This window comes from Sardina pilchardus, chromosome 4, assembly GCF_963854185.1.
Source record: "Sardina pilchardus chromosome 4, fSarPil1.1, whole genome shotgun sequence".
Taxonomy (NCBI): domain Eukaryota; kingdom Metazoa; phylum Chordata; class Actinopteri; order Clupeiformes; family Clupeidae; genus Sardina; species Sardina pilchardus.
The window spans coordinates 30,325,423-30,351,166 of NC_084997.1; the positions used below are offsets into that span (position 1 = coordinate 30,325,423).

The 25,744-nt window shown below is 40.2% G+C and overlaps 1 protein-coding gene across 1 annotated transcript in view; it reads right to left on the reverse strand.

Moving 5' to 3' along the window:
- The window catches only part of LOC134078959 (fibronectin-like), a 33,851-nt gene extending 8,841 nt beyond the window's left edge, over window positions 1-25,010 (reverse strand). Inside the window, exons 1-12 of the mRNA XM_062535123.1 lie at window positions 24,899-25,010; window positions 21,512-21,795; window positions 21,247-21,351; window positions 20,601-20,684; window positions 18,866-19,163; window positions 18,731-18,770; window positions 17,550-17,813; window positions 16,897-17,154; window positions 13,327-13,596; window positions 12,085-12,384; window positions 11,325-11,357; window positions 6,919-7,143 (exon numbers count right to left, since the gene is read on the reverse strand). Coding sequence (XP_062391107.1) covers window positions 6,919-7,143; window positions 11,325-11,357; window positions 12,085-12,384; window positions 13,327-13,596; window positions 16,897-17,154; window positions 17,550-17,813; window positions 18,731-18,770; window positions 18,866-19,163; window positions 20,601-20,684; window positions 21,247-21,351; window positions 21,512-21,768 — 2,134 coding nt within the window. The 5' untranslated portion in view covers window positions 21,769-21,795; window positions 24,899-25,010. The remainder of the gene's footprint in view (window positions 1-6,918; window positions 7,144-11,324; window positions 11,358-12,084; window positions 12,385-13,326; window positions 13,597-16,896; window positions 17,155-17,549; window positions 17,814-18,730; window positions 18,771-18,865; window positions 19,164-20,600; window positions 20,685-21,246; window positions 21,352-21,511; window positions 21,796-24,898) is intronic.
- Between the last annotated feature and the right edge of the window lie 734 nt (window positions 25,011-25,744).

Consider the following 25,744-nt stretch of genomic DNA (forward strand, 5'->3'; position numbering starts at 1 on the left):
TGGAAAAGAGAGAGAGATCTGATCTGCTTCCTACCATGAACGTTGGGCACCTCACTGGGCTCTGGGTCTGCTAGACTTACGGTGTAATTGCATTGCTTTAGGTTTCCAGTGTACAGCACTCAATATAGCTCTCTGTGTACTGTATGCTCCCATAGGCTGTACAAGTGTATTCTCTATTCCCATAGGCTGTACTATTGTTATTTAACACTCTCTCTATATGTCAGAAGACATATGGTGCGTCTGGGGTCCAGCCAGCATCCCTGGGCGATACAAATGCACTTGCCTTAAAATCTATTCCTGATGGGCTGGCCTGCTTTTTAGTATGCTGACCAAGTCCCAGATAGCAAAATTCAGTTTAAACAACATTGAAGCCTGATGTTGAAAAGATATTGAAATTATATTGAAAGTGTCCCCTCTGTTTTGTGTTGTATCAACATTGGATTTTCAACCAACCACATTGACATTGAATCAATGGTGATTCAACCATCATCTAAATGGGAATCTACATTAGAGATTCACTAGAGAGCTCTCGCTTCCCCCCCCAATAACAATATATAGCCTATTAGAAACCCTCAGTAATATTACAGTTTTTCACTTTGCTACTATTTTCAGAACCTTGATGTCATTTTTCACAACTCTAGATACAAAACTGAAAAATGTCCATTTTGATCATTGGTTGTGAGTTTTGTGTCTAGAGTTGTGAAAAATGACATCAAGGTTCTGATAATAGTAGCTAAGTGATTGTAAAAAACTGTAAAATAAAACACATTTTTCATATTTTATATTTTCATCAGGCTGTTTTTTCTTTTCTATTTCATAGCTACTGTAATTATTTTTACTTTACTGTAATTCAAATAAACCTATGTTGTGATTCTACTGTAGTGTTTTACATCAATATATTACAAACTTTGTTCGATGACACTGTGTCTGTAGTATTCTACTGCAGTACTTTTACAGAGATGTATTTATTTACTGTAGGCCTACTGTACATGTAGTACCATAATGAAACCTGTATCACCTATTTTGATTGTTACATATTACATATCAAATGATTGTACAAACAATGACACAATGAAACTATCGGTTGATTGTGTGCGGGTGATCTATAGTTATGTTTGTATGTATTTCACAGTAAATTTGTTTTTGAACCAATGATTGTGCAAGTGCAAGATTTCTTTGAAGATGTGAATGCACAATCCAATGTTTTGAACATTAGACAGCCTGTGTTACAAGTGATAACTGTTTTGAGTTTTGAAAAATGTCATCAAGGTTCTGAAAATAGTAGCAAAGTGATTGTAAAAAACTGTATAGTGGGGCCCAGATTCTCCAACAGCACCTCTGCATGCACATAATGTGAGTAAGCATTGAGTGCCCAACTTTGTGACACCACCAAGGGGGCAGATGAATGCTAATTGAGAAAGTAGTCAATTTTGCATTGCACCCCAGAAAAACTGTATGTACTCTAAAATGTCCATGTATTTAAGTCATGGTCTTCTCTATAGTGGTAATCCTGACAAATCCCTTACATAGTAATTCTGTGACTGTTCAATCAGTTGTTCGATGATATACAGTACACATCAGGTATTTGGGATTGGGACAGCACTTCACAAGATCACATGTATCAGTATAGTTGAAAATCCAATATTGATTCAACGTAAAACAGAGGGGACACTTTCAATATCACTTCAACGTCAGGCTTCAACGTAGTTTCAATATTTCACACTATATTAATGTTGCTATCTGGGGTGATTGGCCGATCTAAATTCCAAAACTACCATAACCTGGCACATGAAAAAGTGCTGCCATGGTCTCTTATGGGTGTCTTTCCACTCTGTTTTCTCTTCCGCTCTAGTCAAAATCATTGCTCTCTCACATCGCCAGAGGTGCCATAATGGTTCTATGGTGAGATCTGGCCATGAGCGGTCAGTGCTGCCCTCTGCTGGAACTACAGGACACTTCAAGAGCAGGCTCACTCATCAAATTATCAAGATTTTGCAGTGTACAATGTGTTCCTGTAGCAGTGTATTTTGCACTAAAATCAACATCAAGAAACTTAAAGTAGGAAAATTATATATTAAAGGTTTATTCTTAAAGGGATAGTTCGGATTTTAAGACACAAAGTTGTATGGGTTCCCTGTCAGCAACGTAGTGCATCAGCACTGACTTACCCCCGACAGCGTCCTGTGAGCTGAGATCCAGCCGGTTTTAGATCGTTTTTGTTGCTGAAGAAAGTAGTCCGGCAAGTTTCTGGGGTCACGAAAGTAAAGTGTTTTTCTTCTCAAAACCATATGCGTTCAACAGAGTGATATATTTGCACCACAAAAACGTTGTCCAGGAAAAATTCAAACCTCGTTATCACTTACTTATTTTTCGCGATTCCTATCACTGCGCGCTACTGACAGCTGGACAACGTTTTTGTGGTGCAAATATATCACTCTGTTGAACGCATATGGTTTTGAGAAGAAAAACACTTTACTTTCGTGACCCCAGAAACTTGCTGAAGAAAATAGTCCGGCATCAAAAACGATCAAAAACCGGCTGGATCTCGGCTCACAGGACGCTGTCGGGGGTAAGTCAGTGCTGATGCACTACGTTGCTGACAGGGAACCCATACAACTTCGTGTCTTAAAATCCGAACTATCCCTTTAACCTATTAGCTCAATGCTAGCCTAGAAATCTAGACGCCCCTAGCGGCAGCAAATGTAATTTGGCTGGCGGGGCAGTCTAGGCACGATCCATTGAGCCAGGGAGCTGAGAACCCCCAGCACCAGCGGTCCAATCACAGGGCTTAACATAATGGTGACTGACATGCGACCAGAAGTTGCGACGGTAAAGCATCCTGTTATTTGAAAACAAGAAGATGATTCGTTTAGCGTTATCCTATTGCGTGGAGAGAGAAGGTTACGCATCCTGCTACTTGAAAACAAGAAGATGATTTGTTTAGCGTTATCCTATTGCGGGGAGGGAATTTGAAAGACTGTTTATCCCACCCCTCCGATTGAGCCCTGTCTACGGTGAGTGTCCAGACCCTACATCTTGATGTGGGTCTGGCTCGTCAGGCTAGCTCAATGCAAATCAAACCAGATAATAGGCCAACTGAAATAAAACCATGCCAATCTCTAGGTGGGGCTATTTTAATTCCAAAGGCCAAGGGGACTTTATCAGGGTGCATTGTGTCCTGGATCCATGAAATAACTGGCAAAAAAAATCTTAAACATAAAGGTTAGATATTTCCTCTTTGTTTATTTAAGGCATTTAAGAGCAATTTCCAAAAGATGCTTTTATATTCCTCTTTATAGTCAATTTTAGCATGTGTTCCAATACTTAGGGCCAGGGCTGTACGCTTAGCTTTTTCACTAGGAGCATGGGTGCTCCTAAATTAAAAAAAATGAGGACAGAAAAAAAATTAGGAGCACTATGAAATTTCCTTGAAAACCTTATTGCCTTAAACAGGATACAGATTATTAACAGCAGTGGCAATCCTAGTCTGCTCAAACCCTCCACACACACAGAAAATGGCTTGTCTGGTTTCTATTCATATTTTGAATTCAGAATTTGTATACATTTTGTTAACAATTAGCATTATAGGTTCTGCATAATTACTTACAATAGCTTAAAATTCAAAGTAATTTGAATACTTCATATTGATTACACTGTATTTAATGATATTACAGGGGTGGTGTGTAGGTCTAATTGAGTGCCTGTCACTTTAAGGAGTACCGTAGCCTACATGAACATAATTAGGTTTCATTCGGTTTTAGGAAAATAGTCACGCATAGTTCAAGGATACATGTTTTCATTAAATAACATGAATGTTCAAAAAACTAACAAGGGTAAAGACAAATATTTCCGGTGTAATAGAAAAGATGAGTGTCAAGCAATGTTAACTTCTATGATGTAGGCTGGGTGCTTAACTTACTCTACCATGACTTGTCTTGGAGTTTGGTAGCCTACAGTATATCTGTTATATCCGATGAGTGAAAACCAGTGCTCAACATAAAACGTTACGGTATTGTCCTGATAACGTTAGTGGAATGGATTTAATGTGAACGTAGCCATAAAAAGACGCAGAGTGGCAGAGTGATACAGCGCACATTTGGGATGAAAATGTTCCGCCTTTTAAAGCAGATGTAGCCTACACCGAATCGTGGTTAAATGCATAATTTAGACAATAGAATCAGTGGGATACCATGGCCTACCAGTCTACCAGGCCTATGTAAAATGCAGGCTTGGGTGAAGCTGAGAGGAATTTAACGCACGGTTTCCACACCGTGTTTAGCCTATAACCGTGATAATAATAATATTTGTCTGGGAGCAACACGGTAATTGTTATAGTCAACATTTTTATCATGGTTTACTGTTTCACCGGTAATCGCTACATAGTCACCAACTGATAACAAACAGATTGAAGAAAAAGAAGAATGGATTTGGAGTGACATTTCTTGCATGTGAGTGAGAGCGTGAGGTTGATGCTGAAAGCGTGAGTGTCTAGCCAGGTGCGTAAGAGTTGTCAACTCTGAAATTTGTATACTGATGCGCGAAAATTGTACTATACTTTGATCCACTTGGTGTGGATTCATTTTAGGAGCAAAATGCGAATGAAAGAGTTGAAATCAGCACTCGCATGTGTGCGAGCATATTATTTTTTATACTCTCACTAATATATTTTTACTCGCAAATGCGACGACCTGCTCGCACTGTACAGCCCTGCTTAGGGCACTGTATAATCAAATGCTTGACCTCTTTGGAAAGCTGAGACACAGATGTTTCTGTAGAGACAATCAGAATAACTGTATGATGAACTGACACAGAGAGTCTAGAATATAGCTTTTTTTCTTTCTGCCAGATTGCAAGCATCTCTGAACTGACCACATTTCAGCCCTCTACAGTAGGTCACTTGATCTTGATGATCAAAATCTTGATGACTTGATGACTCCAGTGAGTCTACTCTTGAAGGGTCCTGTAGTTACAGCAGAGGGAAGCACTGACCACATCAGCCTCTAGGTCACTTGATACAACTGAGCCCTAGCATCAGGTCTTGTGAAGCTGAGTGCAGTTATTTGCCAAGGTATGCTCATGCATTTTAAAAATGCCCTATGTAGATTCCCCATAGGACTTTTGATTATCCAAAATGCATACTGACAATCAAATGCTTACTGCATATAAACTAGCCTGGATACCAGACTCTCTGACTTTGCAGAGAGTCTAGCCTAGGTACATTGGCAAACATTTATTTCCTGGATGGTGGACGCTTGTCTGAAGTTTGAAATTCTTTGAGTTCAATCACTAACGTTTGGTAATGACATATGTTAACCACGGGGGACAGTACGATAACGATAGGCTTGCAACTAAACGAGGGCGGATCAAGCTATTCTGGACGGAGTACTGTAGGAAAAAGAAACTGAGCAGAAGTACGTAGACACATATAAACTATAAACCATGGTAGGATGGCTGAACAGTTAAATTGGAGAGTAGTTAAAAAACTATAAATGTATTTAATAGTGAGTTCAGTGAATTATAGCAAGCACATTAATAAGAATCCGCCGGATTTCAACGGAGGCCCCTCAAACAAAGCCAAGTTGATGCATAGAATCGAATATACAGAAAAGCATACACATAATACTGTATTTGAAAATGTAATGTTAATTATCTCTTTAATACATGTAGATTAGTATTCACTTCCAATTTAAATAAACTTATTATTACTTTACATTAAATTCAGCAGACACTTTTGTAAGACAATGACTTACACTGTCCCCCGAAAATAAAACGTGGTGCATTTCTGAGCAGGTAAGAGGGATAACTATATTGTGTGGCGCAGTAAGAGTAATATCCTCACTCTTGCACTTTCAGTTTCACTTTGGAGTGAGGATATCACTGCGCCGAGTGTAAGTGCTCCCAATTGTTACTCCGCCACACAATAGTTATCCGTCTTACCTGCTTAGAAATGCACCATGTTTTATTTTGCCTCACCATACTTGGTCGTGTGACTACTCGTGTAACTGTATTTAAATAGGGAAAACATGGAGGTGCTTGGTCGCTTCTAACCTCATCTCTGTTTGGATCCTAATGAATGAAGTCGGCTAGCTAAGTGCTATCAAAGTAGCGCCGCGCACCAGAGCCAGTGAGTGCACGCATTGAAACGTGTGAGGTATGTATCAACTCGTCTTAGTTAAGGGAATAACATAGTTTAATATAAAAATGGTGAAGTGTTCCTTTAAATGTATACTACAATAAGTTGAGGTATTGAGTGTTATCAATTAGGTTAAATTGATCTGTGTTTTATGAAAGGGGTGTTTGTGTTTTTTTGTTTTTGCATGCTCCCCTAATTCCACGACGCCTGGACAGGATGAAACGACGTATTTCATCACGCAAAGTATCCAAAACCAAATAGTTCTATTAATAGCATAAATAGGGAGAATGTAGGCAGAATCATCTGAGCTGCCATTCTTATATCAACATAAGATAAAATGTCTGGTTGTCTCATCACATTTTGCATTTCCTCTTGTATGGCCTCCTCCACTAATAACAACATTTCATTGGTGTAAAAGCCGCCTCCATTCTGCTGCACCATCTCCTCTATGGTGTTGAACAGCTTTGCTTCCTGAGTTCTGTTGCTACTCTCTCCCTCTTCCTGATCTCCCCAGTGTTTGTTATCTATGACATGACACCGGCCATGGCATTTGATTACAAGATCTTTCAGTGAGTCTTTTGTCCTTTTTGTGAACTCTACAAACTTCTCAATAGTCTGGCCATTCAGATCTTCACCATGTGAAAAAAGAATCACTGCATGCTGAAAAACATCTGAAGTAAACAACTCCTGAATCGTATTTAAAATGGCTTCCTCTTGCTCTGTGTATCTCCCTACTCTCATTACAATAATAAAAGCATGAGGCCCTGGAGCACTGTAAGCGATACAATTAGCTATTTCCTGTTTTAACGTCTTCTCCGGAGTGTGTGTGTCAAAGAATGTGTCAATCACTGTATATTTTCTCCCATTGATTATCTTACTGTGAGCTTCACACTTGCTTGTCACTGAGTGCTTAGCAGCATCAACCTTGAAAAGCTCTTCTTCCAGGATAGTGTTTCCAGCAGTGCTTTTACCGTCACCTGTTTTCCCGAGCAGCACAATCCTCCTTTCACCTGTCAATAGATACAAGATAATTAATCTAGAATCATTGAGGGCACTAATCTCTTGCGGCAGGGCACAATGCACACAGCTTGCTGTGGAAAGAATAACACACAACACAATTTGAGACATTTGAGAATGTAAAACACAATGCAAATAAACAAATAAGCTTAACCTGCATTTCAGAGCCTCTTCAACTTTATTAAGTTATGGTGAATAAATGTTACACTATTATACACAACCCCATGCTTTTCTGACATTATGATGCATAGTGTAGATCAGCAGCAATGTTAGCTATCTACAAGTCTCCTCCAAGTGACAAGCATATTATGCACAACGCTGGCTTACATTAGAACAATAAACATTATTGTCTATCTTATTATTATAGTCTATCTGGGTAAACCTAGCCCAATATGCCGGCAATCAGATTCTGCCCTGCAGCTCAGGCTGGAAACCTCAACACTTTTCTATCCTACTTCCCTTACAAATCTGCGGGGACCAATCACAAACTGGCTTATCCACCTGGCGCACCCGGATTGGTTTGAGTGGTTGAAGGACTACCCAAATGCATAGAGAGTCATTTACACTATGCCCATTGATCCTAGACTAGAAATCTAGACGTCCCTAGCGGCAGCAAATGCAATTTGGCTGGCTGGGCAGTCTAGGCACGATCCATAGAGCTTAGGAGCTGAGAGCTGGAAAATCAAGCGATCCAATCACAGCGTGTATAAAGTCGGTGGGCGGGCTTAACATAATGGCGACTGACATGCGACAAGAAGTTGCGACGGTAACGCATCCTGCTATTTGAAAACAAGAAGATGATTCGTTTAGCATTATCCTATTGCGGAGATGGAATTTGAAAGACAACTGTTTATCCCACCCCTCCGATTGAGCCCTGACTACGGTGAGTTCCCAGACCCTACATCTTTATGTGGGTCTGGCTCGTCAGGCTACATTGATCCTCTTGTGCAGTAGAAAATACAGAGCAGACTCCCCAGATTAATATTCAAGCTTGGTCTGGTGATAGCCAGGCTAATGCACTAGCGAAGGGGTGGTCATATAGGTTTAATGAAAGGGTTTTTTTCAGGATTTTTTTACACTAAAAGATCAGGCTGCATGAAACTTGGTGGGCATGTAGCCCCATAAGGATGACACGGAACCATTGATTGTCATTGCAGTCCACCTACTGCACCAGACCGCCCAAAAGAAGGGTAGGGTGGACACAGTTTTTTGTGAATATAATATCTCAAGTACTGTAGGGCCTAGGACGGTCAAAGTTATCTGTATGTTGGTCTCAAGGGACCATCTCATTCCATACCCACTCATTTGTGGTATAGCACAACCTAATGGAAAATGAAGACGCAAAAAGGTGTGAAAATAAGTTGTAATTGCAGGCATCTTTGGCTGACATATTCAAAATTAACAAGAAATTAATTTCTGTGTACATTTAGTGACTGTACACCAATTGGCCTGTTTAGCAAAGCCAGTAGAGCAGGGGTCTTCAACCTTTTTCAGCCCAACACTGTGTGTTCACTGTGTGATGTGTGTGTTCACTAATTCATGGATGGGATAAATGCAGAGATAAATGCCTTGTATATGCAAATGTACATGGCCAATAAGCCTGATTTGATTTGATTTGATTTGATTGAGGATCCCCTAGGGGACATAGGATCCCCATGGCACTTTGACCCAAACATGGTATGTTGTAGACCTTAGCACCTCCAAGATTACCAAAAATTTACATTATATGAATTGTCTACACGTACAGGTCTTTGAACGTCTGCTTGCCCGTAATGTGTAGAAAGTAACCTAGCATTCTGTCACTTTAGCACCATTAGTCACATCAATTTCAGTACTGCTATCAGTGATTGCATCAGTTCTGCTATCAGTCCATTATTATAATGTATTTTACTGCAAAATTATGTAATGAGATTTGTGCATATTTTGAGTATGTAATAATATATTATTAATTTATTGAATTACATATTTTCCAATGAATATGATCTCTTGTACATGTTGTTGAGGTGATAATCCATTAGTACCTGTTACAAATTGTATTATGCAACTGTTGTTTCTGGGAGTCCTAAATAGAGGCCGTGATGATAGATCCTTTGTTATTTGACTGTAGCTATCAAAAGTGGTGTAAAACAAGAAATCAAGTACTTCATACACAGTTTGACAATATGCATCAATAATAATGTACTACATTGTGCATACCATGTCAAACAAATTTGAGCACAATGTTATTTCAGTTTCAAGTGTAATTATTTTATTGTTTATATGAATTAACTCAGATTACCATCCCCTGTAGGAATTATGGGTAAATGTTATTCTCTTGTTATAATGTTTATTTTTTTCTCATTAGCTACTTATTGTGGCTTTTTTGGATGTGTATACCATAGCTCAACTGTTGAACAAAATGACTATTTGACAGAATGTTGTCATGGTTACCACTGAGGAGAGGACCCTTATCAAAATATAAATAAATTTTAGAGTGCAATGCGAAATTGACTGCTTTCTCAACTAGCATTAATCTGGCTCCTTGGTGGTGTCACAAAGTTGGGCTCTCAATGCTTTCTTGCATTGTGTGTCTGCAGGTATGCTGCTAGAGAATGTATGCCCTATGAGGGACAGACATTCTGGGGCCCTCTGTCATTGCTGGGCCCTTAGTATTGTCCTAAACACCCACTGTGTGCTTCTTCCTGGGGAAGATTATAAAGTGAAGGTTCTTGGACCTTACAAATTTATATAAAAGCTGCAACTGGAGTATTGGTCGCAAAAAGGAAGGTCATAGTCACAATGACATCACTAAGGATGTGCATATCTGTTCCTGCCGCAATCACATTCAATACTTTAAGCCCAATGCACAGGATTAAGGCGTTGTGGACGGTCATCTACATGTTGGTTTGAAGCAACAACAAACAATTACATGACAACATGACAAAAACAGTATGGCCTTCAGCCTCACTGTTACTTGGTTGAATTTTATTTCAATTAAATTTCAGTGTTTTTACAGACTTAAAAATTCCAGTAACAAAAAATTAGTTGGCAGGACTTGAAAAACTTAGCTGACGCAACTTAACAATTGTAGCATTAATAATTGCTACAGTGCTCGTACCATATACAGGTCCGAGTGCCCAGGATCGAATCCAGCCTGTGGTCATGTCCCGATCCCACCCCATCCCTCTCTCCCACTTGCTTCTTGTCTACCTCTTCATTGTCCTATAATAATAAAGGCAAAAAGGCCAAAAAAATATATATTAATTTTTTTTTTTATAAATTATGCCTTGATGCCTTCAACACAAAAATTCAGTGCAGTCGGTTGCCTTGAAAATTTGAGTTGAACTACCATTTTCTTATGTACATGACAACATGACCATTGACAACATGGCAAGTAAGACACAACGCAAAATTGTGCCATCTGGACTAAATAGTTCTCTTAATAGGTGTAATGCAGAAAGCTTAGTGCTAGTGCTATATTTAAGAAGCAAATGTTTAAGTTTCTGGCAAGGTCCCGACTTGGCTGCCGTTCTTTTATGAATATAAGATAAGTTTGGTTGCATCACCATCACAGTTTTCATTTCCTCTTGTATGGCCTCCTCCACTGATGTCAGGATTTCATTCATGTAATAGCCATCAACATTCTGCTGCACCATCTCTTCTATGGTGTTGAACAGCTTTATTAACTCAGCCTTGTTGCTACTTTCCCCATTTTCCTGAATATTCCCAGGTTCATTATCTATGACATGACACCGGCCACTACATTTTAATACAAGGTCCTTCAGTGGAGTTTTTGTCCCCGAGGTACCCTCTACAAACTGCTCAATAGTCTGGCCATTCAGATCTTTACCATGTGAGAAAAGAATCACTGCATGCTGAAGAACATTTGTGAATAATTCCTGAATCTTACTTACAATTTCTTCCTCATGAACTGTGTATCTCCCCACTCTCATCAGGATTATAAAGGCATGAGGCCCTGGAGCACAGTGAATGATGCATTTAGCTATTTCATGTTTTAAAGTCTCCTCTGGAATATCTGTGTCAAAGAATCCAGGTGTGTCAATGACTGTATATTTTCTCCCATTGATTATGCTACTGTGAGCTTCACACTGGCTTGTCACTGAGGCGTAACAAGCATCTACTTTGAAAACCTTTTCTCCCAGAATGGTGTTTCCAGCACTGCTTTTACCGTCACCTGTTTTCCCGAGCAGCACAATCCTTCTTTCACCTGACAATAGATACAGCAAAGAAGATATTTAATCTAGAGTCATTTCTTGCTGCAGGGCACAATACACATCTCACTGCACAGTGAACCAGTTATTATGTTTTTTTGTTTAAAGGGACACTTCACCAATTAGCATTAAGCTTTGTATCTTTAGAAAACCAGTCATGTTTTTGATGGTCGTGCATCATTCCCTCAGTTTGCCTTGAGATGGGAGAAATACGGATTTCAATGAAACCCATGAATAGGACTTCCTGCTTTCAATGATGTAAAATGATGATTTTTACATCATTGAAAGCAGGAAGTCCAACATTGAAATCCGTATTTCTCCCATCTCAAGGCAAACTGAGGGAATGATGCACGACCATTGAAAAACATGACTGGTTTTCTAAAGATACAAAGCTTAATACTAATCGGTGAAGTGTCCCTATAACATCTAAATCATTTAACACCTAACAATGGTTGCCTTTAAATGAGTTTCTTATCTATCATTTATAGACATTTGATAGATGGCAGTGATGTTGACAAGGTGTCAAAGACATTACAAAATACCAATGTGTCATGCAAAAAACAAGGTAATGCAAATAAACAGATAAACATTCAGGGTACCCCCAGGATTCTCAAACTTAAATTCAAGGCTTTTTAAGACCTTTTCAGTACCATGTCAAACAAATTTGAGTTATTTCAGTTTGAAGAGTAATTATTGTATTGTTTATACTGTAAATAAACTCACTTGTGTAGAGGGTGGTGGATACAGACTTGCTCTTCTTGCTCTCCACTTGTTCTCCACCCTGGAGCTCAGTACAGACAGTCACAGTGTACTGCGTGTCTGGCTGCAGGCCTGTAAGAGTTGTGCTGCAGGACTCTGTAGAGATGGTCTGTGGTTCAGCTCCTTCACTGTGGTAGGAGATCAGGAAGCTGTGTGGAATCTGCTCCATCTCCTGATGCAGACTCCAGCTGAGAACTGCCATCCATCTATTATCAGACTCTGGATCCAGTACATCCACTGACAGCCTCTTGGGACCAAAAGTATCTGTATTGCGCAAAATTGGATTCTTGTAATCATCATACTTGAGTCTTAACAGCACTTTATTTATTTAAGCCCAAAGTATCAGTAGCTTTCAAAATATCTTTCTTAGCTAGAAGACTAATTACCGGTAAGCTAATGTGTCCCTGGGAAACAGATTGTTTAAAGGAACACTTCACTGTTTTTTCATATTAAACTACGTTATTCCCTTAACTAAGATGAGTTGATACATCTCTCACGTTTCAATGCGTGCACTCACTGGCTCTGGCGCGCGGCGCTACTTTGATTTGCCAGTTCATTCATTAGGATCTAAACAGAGATCATTAGGATTTGGATCCTAATGAATGAACTGGGCTAGCAAAGTGCTATCAAAGTAGCGCCGCACACCAGAGCCAGTGAGTGCACGCATTGAAACGTGCACGCATTGAAACGTGAGAGGTAGTTAAGGGAATAACAGTTTAATATGAAAAAACGGTGAAGTGTTCCTTTAAAGACTCATCTGTTCACCATACACCTGATTCATAAAGTTTCTATATTTATGGTGCTTTTTTGTATGAAAATACAAAAGTATAAACCTGTATTATAGTTATTGTTGCTGCTAATATTGCTATTACTTTGTATTGCTATTATACTTAATGTAGTTTTTTTTCATTTAATTTTAAACTGTGAACAGTGTAGAAACACAATGTAAGCTTTGTGTCATCACTCACGCGTAAGAGTGTCCAAACTGATGTGTTCAAGGCTGTCTGTGCTGCTGTGCACATGATGAGGGGAATTGTGCAGTGCACACATAGCAACATGTAAACTTGACCAGCACAAAATTACTCTGACGGTGCATTCATCTTCAGGTTGCCACTTACAGTGCTGGCTTAAAGCAATGCATACTGGACTTGATACAATGCTTTTTGGATTTATTTAAAACCAAGCAAACTCTGCCCCATGTCTCACCTGTCTGGAGTGGTCTTGTAGTAGCCCGACTCATCCCCCCATTTCTGAGCTCACAGCAGACAGTAACAGTGTACTGAGTGTCTGGCTGCAGGCCTGTAAGAGTTGTGCTGCAGGACTCTGTAGAGATGGCTTGTGGTTCAGCTCCTTCACTGTGGTAGGAGATCAGGAATCTGTGTGGAATCTGCTCCATCTCCTGATGCAGACTCCAGCTAAGAACAGCTGATGTAGGAGTCACTGAGCCTACAGTCAGATTCTCTGGGACTGGAACACCTGTGATGACCACAGAAAATGCAATACATTAATGGTAAGTACAAGTAATACTATAAGACACATTCCGTCATACCTCTCTGATCATGTTCCACTGAGCTCAATCCAAACCAGCTAATGGACTAACTGAAATAAAACCATTCCAATCTCTAGGTGAAGGGTGTGTGATAATGTAGGGCTATTTCGATTCCAACGGCCAAGGGGACTTCATCAGGGTGCATAGTGTCATGGATCCATGAAATAACTGGCATTTAAAAAGTAAACAAAATAAAAAAAATCTACCTGCCTCTATGGGAATGTTAACACATAGGGTTAACATAGGGGTTCCAATACTTATGACTCCTGTTTTTTAAAGGAACACTTTACCGTAGTTCATATTAAACTATGTTATTTCCTTAACGAGTTGATATATACCTCTCACGTTTCAATGCCTGCACTCACTGGCTCTGGTGTGTGGCGCTACTTTGATAGCACTTAGCTAGCCCAGTTCATTCATTAGAATCCAAACAGAGAGGAATTTAGAAACGACCAAATACTTCCATGTTTTCCCTATTAAAATACAGTAACCCGAGTAGTCACACAACCAAGTATGGTGAGACAAAATGCTGAAGAATCTGGTGCTTTTCTAAGTGGGTAAGAGGGATAACTATGTTGTGTGGCGGAATAACAATTGGGAGCACTTTGATTCGGCACAGTATCACTCTTGCACTTTCAGTTTCACTTTGGAGTGAGGACATTACTGCGCCAAGTCTAAGCGCTCTCATATACAGCGCCCTCCACAATTATTGGCACCCCTGGTTAAGATGTGTTCTTTAGCTTCTGATAAATTCATTTTTTTTCCAAATAATATAGGACCACAATGAAAAAAAAGCGTAAAATCCAACCTTTACTACAAGTGCATTTATTTAGAAGGAAAAAAATCCCACATTAAGAAATAATTATTTTACATCAAATCATGTGTGCCACAATTATTGGCACCCCTGATGTAAATGCTTTGTACAACCCCTTTTGCTGATAAAACAGCACCTAATCTTGTATTATAATGTTTCACAAGATTAGAGAAAACAGAAAGAGGGATCTTCGACCATTCCTCTTTGCACAAAATCTCCAAATCATCCAACGACCTGGGTTCTCTCCTCTGCACTCTCCTCTTCAACTCACCACACAGGTTTTCAATGGGGTTGAGGTCTGGGAACTGAGATGGCCATGGTAGGAGCTTGATACGGTGTCTGGTGAACCATTTCTGTGTAGACTTGGCCATATGTTTAGGGTCATTATCTTGCTGAAAGACCCAGTGACGATCCATCTTCAGCTTTCGGGCAGAGGCCACCAGATTTTGATTTAAAATGTCCTGGTATTTCAAAGCATTCATGATGCCATGCACCCTAACAAGGTTCCCAGGCCCTTTGGAAGAGAAACAGGCCCAAAGCATCACCGATCCTCCCCCATACTTCACAGTGGGCATGAGGTGCTGTTCTGCATACTCATCTTTTTGTTACGCCAGACCCACTTAGAGTGTTTTTTGCCAAAAAGCTCTAACTTTGTCTCATCTGACCAAAGCACACGGTCCCAGTTGAAGGCCCAGTACCGCTCCAGACGTTTGTGCTTATGATTTTGAGTGAGAAAGGTTTTTTTCCCTGCATGCCTCCCAAACAACTTGTTGGCATGTAGATAGTGCCTGACGGTTGTTTAGGAGACTTTGTGACCCCAAGATGCAACCATTTGATGCAATTCTGTAACAGTGAGTTTTGGAGATTTTTTTAATTCTCTTACCATCCTCCTCACTGTGCGTGGTGGCAAAATAAACATGCGTCCTCTTCCAGGCTTGTTTACCACTGTTCCAGTTGTTTTGAACTTCTTAACGATTCCTCTGACCATAGATATGGGCAGGTGTGCGAGTGGCTATTTTCTTATAGCCATTGCCTTACTTGTGAAGGTCGACACACATCTGCCTTACTTGAACAGTGTGTTCCTTTGTCTTTCCCATGTTGAAGAGAAATGGCCTCTGTGTCACGTCATATTGATAGCCCAGGGAAACAGGATGTTAAGAATTACTAATTAAATGTTCCTACATACTCTGATTGACTTTGTAAACTACTGTAGAAATGACAGAAATGACAGAAATACTTTAATTACATTTAGTTCCTAGGAATTGTTAGGGGTGCCAATAATTGTGGAACAGGTGATTTTATGAAGAATAATTGTTTCTTAATGTGGGATTTTTTTCCTTCTAAATAAATGCACTTGTATTAAAGGTTGGATTTTACGCTTTTTTTTCATTGCGGTCCTATATTATTTGGAAAAAAAATTAATTTATTAGAAGCTAAAGAACACATCTTAACCAGGGGTGCCAATAATTGTGAAGGGCGCTGTACATGTAGTTATCGCTATACCTGCTTAGAAATGCACCACGTCTTATTTTGTCATACTTGGTCGTGTGACTACTCGTGTAACTGTATTTAAGTAGACACTGTTTTTTAATAATTGGCAAGATTGGCCAAAATCTAGCCCAGGACAAAATTAAATGTTTACAAAACTTTTGTTTTCTCTTTATCTATTTATTATTATTGTTTTTCCATTGCATACACCATGTAAAATGATGTGTAATGTGATGTGACGCTTGTAAATATGTCTATTCACTGGGTGTGATAACTGAATGAGTGTAGCTCATGGAAACTAAAAGGTTAACTAAGGATACAGCCCCTTCACACCTGATGACGATCTCAGTCTAACAAATTGGGCACTCTTGCCCATGTTTCCATTGGACTCTGACGAAGATGTAGTGAACATTGAAACGTTAGTCTTTGCTGAGCACCGCTGTTCAAGTTCATGAGTAAACATACAGTAGCCTATATGTTGTTCCAGCGTTCCTCCTTCACTAGCATTGTCCCTTCCAGCAGACGCACCAGTTGTCAGCGGAAGCGCAAAGGATTTACCCTTTTTCATCTAAATGTATATTTATCTATGGTCTTTTGAAGTTATGCAAATGATATTGCTGCATGGCATCATTGAAATGCATTAGCTTGTGAGTTGCTGATGGAAAAAACAAGACTGATAACCATGTTAGCATTTAAATAGTTGGAGATTACTGCCGTTATTATGGTTATGGTATTTTAGCAGATATGCTTTTGTCCAGCTCAGCTACACATCCATTGGCCCTTATTTTAGGGGCTTTGTCCTAAATGATAGTGTTAGATATTTTTAGCCTTAAGCTGTTCTGTGAAATTGAACCCTGATCTTTGGAAGGCATTTGAAAACAACAACAGATGGCCTGGAATAGGAAAACTGTTGATTACAACTTACTTGTTCTGATGATTTTAGAGAGGGGCTTGCTTTGACCCCCTTTTAATATAGTGGAAACAGTGATGTTGTATTCTTTCCCAATTTCCAATCCAGAAAAACAGTGATGAAGAGATTTGGTGGAAGTAGTCTGTAGACGTTTCCCATCACAGCTGAGGGTCAGCAAGTATGAGGCCTGATCAACTCCTGCTGGTTTGCTCCACTTCACTGACACTGATGGTAGATCCATTTCTACAACAATGCACCCAGGTGGAGGAATATCTGATATAAAACAAATTACAGTTTAACAGATTTTTGATTAAAGCAACTTGTTTGGGGGATCTATGGCATAAGTGGTGGAAAGCTGTGGTACAAGTGACAGCATACCAACCAAATTCGGGCCAAAATGCCCAAGGGACCCAGGTTTAATTCCTTTCTCTCTTTCCCACTCACTTTTGTCACTCTAAACTGTCCTATTTGCATTAAGACAGAAAGCCTTAACACATTATCAAGTTAACTCAATGTGTTTGTTTTCTTGTGTCAATGGTGTCTTGATTTTATATAGTTGCAGTTACATTCTGAAGTTCTAATGGGCTTGCTTTTTCCGCCATCAGACCTTACCTATACTGTGTCATCCATCTCATATTTACAGTAACTAAATATTCTCTGAAACAAACCTGTTTGCACAGTTGCAGACACACATGGACTCTGTCTGCCGTCATCAGTGAGGGTGGCCACAGTAAATGTGTACTTCTCTCCTGGAGAGAGCTCCTGCACATGTAGTTTCAGGTCCTGCACTTCCAGTTGCTCCTGGTTCCCTTCACCCGTCCATGTGACCCTGAATGTGTGGGGTCCAGGCAGTCCCTCAGGAGGTCCCCAGCACACACACACAGAGTCTGGCTTCACTGAGGAGAACTCAATGGGCCCAGGAGGAGGGACAGCTGGGGATGAAGATCAGTATAATAATCAGTAATATTTTCTAAAATTGTAATATTGCAATAATTTGAGTGTAAAGGAGAGATCTAGATTTAGAACAACCTGTATGTTAACAAGTTCAAACTTTCATTTGCAAGCAAAATTACGTCAGTCAGAGTTTTGAGCTAGACCATGATTGTTTGCTTTAGCTATGGAGCATAGAGCCATGTCAAAATACATCACTTTTCTGAACTGACCACTGACAAGGCTGTCTGTACCATAGATATATATAGAACCCTTCTATATATATCTATGGTCTGTACACTGTCAAAGTTTATAATACTTCCAATGGAGCAAGTCCAGACCGAATTTCCTAACCTCACATTTTGTGGGTGGAGTTAAATTCAGGCTGGCTTCTAGGCTAACTACAGTCACAGGCTTTAAACCATTTAATTGCTAATGGAAACAATCTGAGCCCCTCCCTTCCGTGTTTCCTGCATCATGAAAAAAAAACGACTTTGAGTGCAGCCGTGCACAAGCGCAAAACCCACCCATCCTGTCGGTGATTGGTTGGAACACTATTTATTTTGGTTTTGAGTGATTTTAATTGTTTTTGTACACAGATCTTGGAGCCTCGGCTGCCTACATAGACAGGTTTTTTTGACGGCCTGCTTATGGGGCAGGCAGCTAGCAGATCGTGAGGAAATATTCAATAATGTGATAATTTATGTTTGGGTCCGCAATCGCTGATACCACTTTTAACATAATTTTTAAGCATTTAATTTAATTTGAACTCATCATCCATAAATAGACTCCAGGTTGTTTCAACTCCTTTCATCCTTAATTTTAAGATATAATGAATGTGAGGCAAGATTACAGAGAGGTTGGAAATTAATGCATAAGCACTACATAGCTTATTTGTTACTTAGTACCTATAACTTACCTGTCTTCTTTTCCATTTCTGGCGAGTATATTTGCATTTGCTAAGAAAACAAGAGTATGAAGATATGTTACAATCTTTCTTTTAGATTAGTTTTATGATATCACACCATCATGACCCAAAATATGACAACCATACCTGATGGTTTCCCAGTTCTGTTACATCATGACCATTGTGTCCCACTGCCACACACAGTACACATATTGCCGTCTGGTCAGTCCTGCAGTACAACTCCAGCTCTCTGTTGTGTCGTGGGCACAGTCTCTGCTCCAGGTCTTCAGTGGCCTCCACCAGCTTGTGTCTCTGCAGTGCTGGAGCTGTGTAATGCGGCTTAACGTGGATCCCACAGAAGGAGGCCATGCAGGTCAGGCAGGACTTGAAAGCCCTCTTTGGGCAAACAGCACAGAGAACACCCCCAGGTTCTGTTGAGTGTTGACTGTGAGAGATCGAATAAAAATGTATTTTGTATGATGTATTTGTCTAACCACATTTAAATGTGGAGATGTTACATCCATAACAGTACAACGTTATGTCCACCAACCTAATCATACGATACTGAGGGCTGGGTGTACAAAGAAAACACAAATACAGAGTGGTTTTACTGGTTTGCACAAAAAGTGCATGCTGTGCTTTGGAATTTACTAACATGTCAATTCATTACGTAAACAGAGCTCTTCACCCTGCCCCCTCTACAATGCAAATTGCATGCCAACAGCTGAGCCACACCAACTGCGACATTAAAAAGAATCAAGTTTTCAATCAAGTTCAGCGATCACACATGATAATAATATGTCAACAAGCAGTGGCATAAAGAATAGGCCTAGTAGTTCTTCTCCACTTACAGTAAAAAGAATATTAAAACTATTTACTGCACGTAGACTAGAGGTGCCACTCATTCAGCGTTTATAAGAATGATGGGGCGGCAACAATGGGATCTATCCCTTCATCTATCTTTCTTTATGTAGATCAGTGAGGAGCGAGAGAGGACGTATAAACTCTGAATGAGAGGCACCCTATGACTATGACTTAATACCCTTGTCTAGCAGATTGGGAAGTGGATGTTGTGAAAGTGAATATGATATTAGAAAGGCAAACAAACGTTAATGTTGCTTTCGGCAAAATACAACGAAGACAACTGATTCTCTGAATACTGATTCAGCGATCTCTGAAAGTTCCACTAATTGACTAATGTAATTTGACGCAATTTGGCTGGCTATGAGATTTTCTCGTATTTGAAAAAATGCCCAGATCCGTTCATTGGGCGCCACGAATGTCTATCAAATGCATCTGTGCATAGCTCATCATGGTCTTTCCCCCCTGTTCTGTGATTGGTCCCCTATCTCAGGCAAAAATGAGGGCGGTAGTTTCCAGACTACCTTAGCAGCATGAATGAAATCACTGCGCAAGGCAGGCTGGGAACACCCTTTCTTCATACAAACAAATATTTTCAGATACAAAAAGCATCAGAAACAGACAGTAATTTGGCGCTAATTCTTAGTACACCTAGACCTCAGAGTATTGTTTTTTGAATGAATACAACACAGAATTGTTAAGTCCCAGAAAAAAAAATCTGTTACAATTATCCTTATAAAGATGACATAGAATGGAAAACCGTCTTAACCTTGGCTTTGTTGAATAAGGAGAGTTTAGTGCAAAGCCAGAAAGCTACAGTGAATGGGAAACCTAACTCCCTCATTATCAAATTATTCTCAAATGGCCTTGTAAAATAGCACCTGACAGACCAAAGTTGCATACCTACAGTACTATGCTAACATCAAAGAACAAGGTACACTATGCTAATCCTATCTGTTCCATCATTAAAGGAAGTCAAATAGAATGAATAGAGATATACAGTACTTGGTCATTTGCATACCTAGCGGCAAAATGAGTAGAATTCTCTGACAGCTCACATACTGAAGACCAACAGCTCACAGAGTCTAGTTTATCTAAATCAATCCTAGAGACAAGATGAAGAATTAGAAAACTGGATCAAATGAATCAGTGGAATGTGATGAAGATTAAACAAAATCCATGTGTGACTCTGCACAGCAGAATCAGTCGCTTGTCGCACGATACTATTTTGAGAAAATCCACAATAAACAAACTTCCAGGTTAAAATGTTGAAGTTTTTGCATAATTCGACAGTATACAGTCTACAGTTTCATATCGTGAACTCATTTCACGGAAGAACATACGTTTTGACTGTTCAACCCGGTGAAGATTCAACACATTAGCAGTCATTCCCGTTGTCCACGCCGCTTAAACAGTTGATTTCTCCTCTTCTGGCATATCGTGACGGGAGAACCATGTCAACTTTGGATGCGGTTATCTTAGCGATAGATTCTGTAATACCTTAGATATACTGTACATATCGTTGGAAAGCTTAGTTTATGGCTGTTCATGTGAGCGCAATAACTTAATTTGGTAGATTTTACCAAAGGGACTGGTTTTGCTGTGCAGGGTCACATGTGAAATACTGTAAATCAAGCATGTTATTATATGTGGTTTCATATGAATACCTAGTGCCTTTACTTCCTCCTGTAAAATGAATAGAGTGATCCAATGACTGGTCGCTCTTCATGGACATTACACTGGGCACTGGTGAGTGTCTGCCATGATGACTCCTGGAGTATCGAATGAGTCAATGGCCAACATCATTATACATACATTATTACACCAATAGGCTATTTTAATGCCAATTGTGTATAGGTTGCTTTAAAATAATGTAAGAAAGTCACTGTTGGGATCACACTCGATAAAGAATTTTGATTATAGTTCACTCACCTTTGTTTACCAGAACCCACTCTCTCATCTAGATTATCATCTGTAGGAAGGTTCTCCCAATTCTTGTCATCATGGAGTCCTATTTCAAGTTTGTTTACCTCAGCTTCTAAATCTTCTTGGAGTCTTCTGGTGGGATTCTCTGCATTCACCTCTCTGAAGTTTCTCTCTTTGGCCAAAGCGACTTTATCTTGATCCTCATATTGAGGCGACTTCTCAGCCATACTGACATCAACGTCCATCAGGTCAGGGTGACTCATGATGAAAGCATGGCAAGACGAAGAGTTCTGGGGTGAAAAACATTGTGTACACACATTAACATAAGGCTATATAATACATAAATAACTGAACTAAATTAGCCACAGGCTACACTGGGGTCTACAGCACAGTGCCCGCAGGAGAACCGTATAAAGGGCTCATCTCAAAGCTCTATTTGCATACTGCCTCCTCAGTCCTGCAGCTCGTGCCCCGGAAATCGTTCACATCTCGACATTATCGAGGATGTCTCATTTATCTAAATGCAACCAGAGGAGGTAAGCATTTTCATAATGAATTAATTTCATAATTTTCATTTTCATAATCGTAATTGTGCCATTATTGGTTCAAGCTGGGTGACCAGGACGTCTCATCTCTCATATCTGTCTCTCCTTCATTCCTCCATCCTCCTATTGTTCCTTCCTCGTTTCCTTCACAACATTAGAATGTTTCTTGAAAGTCCCACTCATGAGTGCTACCCAATACACCTTATCAATGAGAGTCTACCTCATAGTTGTGGATAACTTGTCTTCCATGCCCTAACTGTTTGAAAGACTGTCCCCTCATTTGCTGGACATGGAAAGAAGTCATGTTGGACTGTATTTGCAACACCCAGAGCTGTTACATGGTGTTATTCGGGATGGGCCTCAAGGTGACGTTGAGGAGTTTTTGTGCCATCTCTACAAAGCACCATGCACATTTTCCAAGGAATATGAGTGCTACCCAGTACACCTTATCAATGAGAGTTATAGTGTTGGTCGGGATGGGCCTCAAGGCACATGGCACATGTTAGTGAACATGGTACATAACAAGGTACTGTACATGTTAGTGAAACCCCTGAGGAGATGGGTGGTTGTGTGGCTAAGGAAACTGTTCCAAGTAGTTGCTTGGATCTGATAACTTGTTGTAGAACCAAGTGTCGTACACATGCCTGCAACTGCCTTAAAAAGAGACAGTATGGAAACCATTTTTGTCTTGGTTTCCATGAATTAGGAGAGGTTGTGCATAAACAAAGAGCTATCATGAGCCTGAGGCATGGTTGTGCCCTCCTTCATATGAAAATCTTGAACTTAGAAATAGCCATCAAAAAATGGGCGAATTAGAACAAAGCTTGCTTGTAATGTCAGATATCACAAAGCCATTGAAGTTCAATTATGGTTGCCAAAGAGGGCGCCATTTAGTCAACTGGGCCATTTCAATACCCAGCCTAAATATGTAAAGCTGGGATATGTTTGGCACATTTTGCCACTATTTTTGAGTCGTGACTCGTGCGACTATTTTGGGGATAGGGCCGAATTTTGGCTCAGTCGCGCGTCTCGCATCATGTAGTATAGCCTATATATTGTCAATATATATATATATGGCTTCCACTAACTAATAAATAGTATGCCACACAGATTGTTTCAGATGTTGCTTAGCAACGTCTTATTAGCTGTCTTTCACTGTCAACGAAATTCCATCGCGGAGTGATATGAAAGACCTGAATTAGAAGCACAAATTCCGTTGCTATTACAGTTTTTGCCCGTTGCTTGAACACTAAAGACCCATGCTTAGACTAAAGTAACACAACTTGAAGTTTTGTTGCCATATCTCAAACACATGTACGTACCTACAGTGCCTATAGAAAATCATCATACCCTTTTGAAATAGGCCTAGTTACTTTTTTGTCTTACAGGCTGAAATCAAAACCCATTTAAAAAAAAAAATCTTTTCCAGTTTTATCTACAAATTTAGCAGTACAACATCAAAATAATGGAAAAAAAAGTCAACAGTTCTGAGCCTAAGTTTTGTTAAGTTTTGTAAGTTAAGCCAAGTTTTGTGGAATGTCATCCATGGGGAGGCTATAAAATAAATTCATTTATGTACATTTAGTGACTACACCCATCGGCCTGCAGATGGAGGTATTAAGCGAAGGGTTGCTCTGGTTGCTCAATCCTGTCAATACTGGAATACACACACGCACACACACACACACACACACACACACACACACACACACACACACACACACACAGACATATACCTACACACACAGTAGACAGGCATATGCACGTACACGCGCACCACCACACACACGTACATAAAAATGTACACAAACACATGCATAAACACGCCCACACGCATGCACACACACACACACACATTACCCACACACATACACACACTCACAAGTATACACACAGAGATACATAAAACACAAGCAGGCAAGCGGGCACACACACACACACACACACACACACACACACACACACACACACACACACATTATCCACACCCACACTCACTAGTATACACACAGACACATAAAAGCACACACACACACACACACACACACACACACACACAGCGAAAACTCACAGACAGAGAAGCACTCATAGACAAAAGCAAGGGCACACATGCACACACTCATTTACATACAAGTTGCAGTAGGGGATGGAAATAAAGGCGTGATTTATATTTGCGGATAGAATGTGCAGGACAGAGCGGCGGTCATATTGTGTTTCGCTTTGCGGTAGGCTACATCTAGTTTTTAAATTTATTGACGTGGGAAAATTACAGAGGTGCTTTTTTTAAAAGAAGCGAGCCTGCAGGCGGCATGATTTTCAATGACGTAGGCCTACACCTGCAGCTTCATCTGTTGCTATCTGTTCTGAGAGTTTTCCGAAGAAGCTTTAGGATTTGACTCTGCAGGGCTCAGATCTACCAAGCACGAATTCTCGAGGACCTTCGATAAGCCACCGACTCTCTCAACAGAAAGGGGAGGTGGCATCCGAACAATGGTCCAGGTAGCCCAAAACAGCTAAATCCGTTGGAAACATAGCTACATAACGAATAGGCTATAGCCCAGCCATCATAGGCCTAGCCTATTGGTTTTGCTATCTCTTCCACCAGATGTCTAGGCTTGCCTATTCAATTACGCAACGGGAATGTTTTAGAGCCTTGTTGATATAAAAAGCGTGCGGAACGATAGCCCACTCGTTTGGCTACAGTTGAATCTACAGGCCTGGATTTGGAAAAACAGGTTGCCCTAGCCTCCCTAGATTGTATCTTCTTGTGGTAGCCTAATTAATGAATGTAGGGTTTCATTCAACTTAAGAAATATTGCAATTGTCAACAGACCTACGATATTCCTACCTCACAATCAGTGGATGTTCGTCGAAATCAGAGCCGTATAAAATCTGTACGGCTGTGGTCGAAGTACGAAGTCACAAGACAACTTCCAGACAGTCAGGTTATGTAGCCTACTTCGCCAACTTTCGATTTCAATCTACAGTCCGTCATACGCGTTCCTGACTTCCGTAGCCCTGTCTGGCATCCTGGGGGCATTGGGTGGCTACGTGCGCGGAAAATAGCGTCATTCACACAAAGTGAACAACCGCTTTTGATAGACTAACAATGAAGGAAAGTTTTCCTTTTGAGAATGGGGAATCGTGGCTATGTTTGTGTGGCTGAAGGCAAATTTACGTATGACCCGTGTGAGTGTTTCCGTCATTAAGTGCTTGCCCCTACAAAGATGCGCATATAACTAGGGCCCCCTTTCAACCTCTCCTCGATGCTCGGTCCTCCAGGTTCGTTCCCACTTAGGCCGGGAGCCAGGTTCACTCCTCAGGATGTTTTTTGCTACCTTTTTTTCACTATTATTTCCTATTATCTTATACCTTGAGCCATCACAAGATGGTAATGACCAACCCCAACTCGGCCCCGTTTGGTCCCAGGAGCCAAAAAACACCCTTTTTGGGAAAAGCTTTTGGCGGAATTACATAATTGTGAATATTAAGGTACTGGAGCTACATAAATGGTCATACAACCCTATCATTTAGCATGGTGTATCCTGACACATAGGGGAAACTACCAAAAAAAGATGTTGGGGATTGCTGCCTTTTTGCTGTCAAATATCACCCTCAACATACCCCAAAAGACAAAAAAAATATCTGTCCGCCTGACAATTGTCATCAAAAGTGATCATTTTCAAGCATTTTA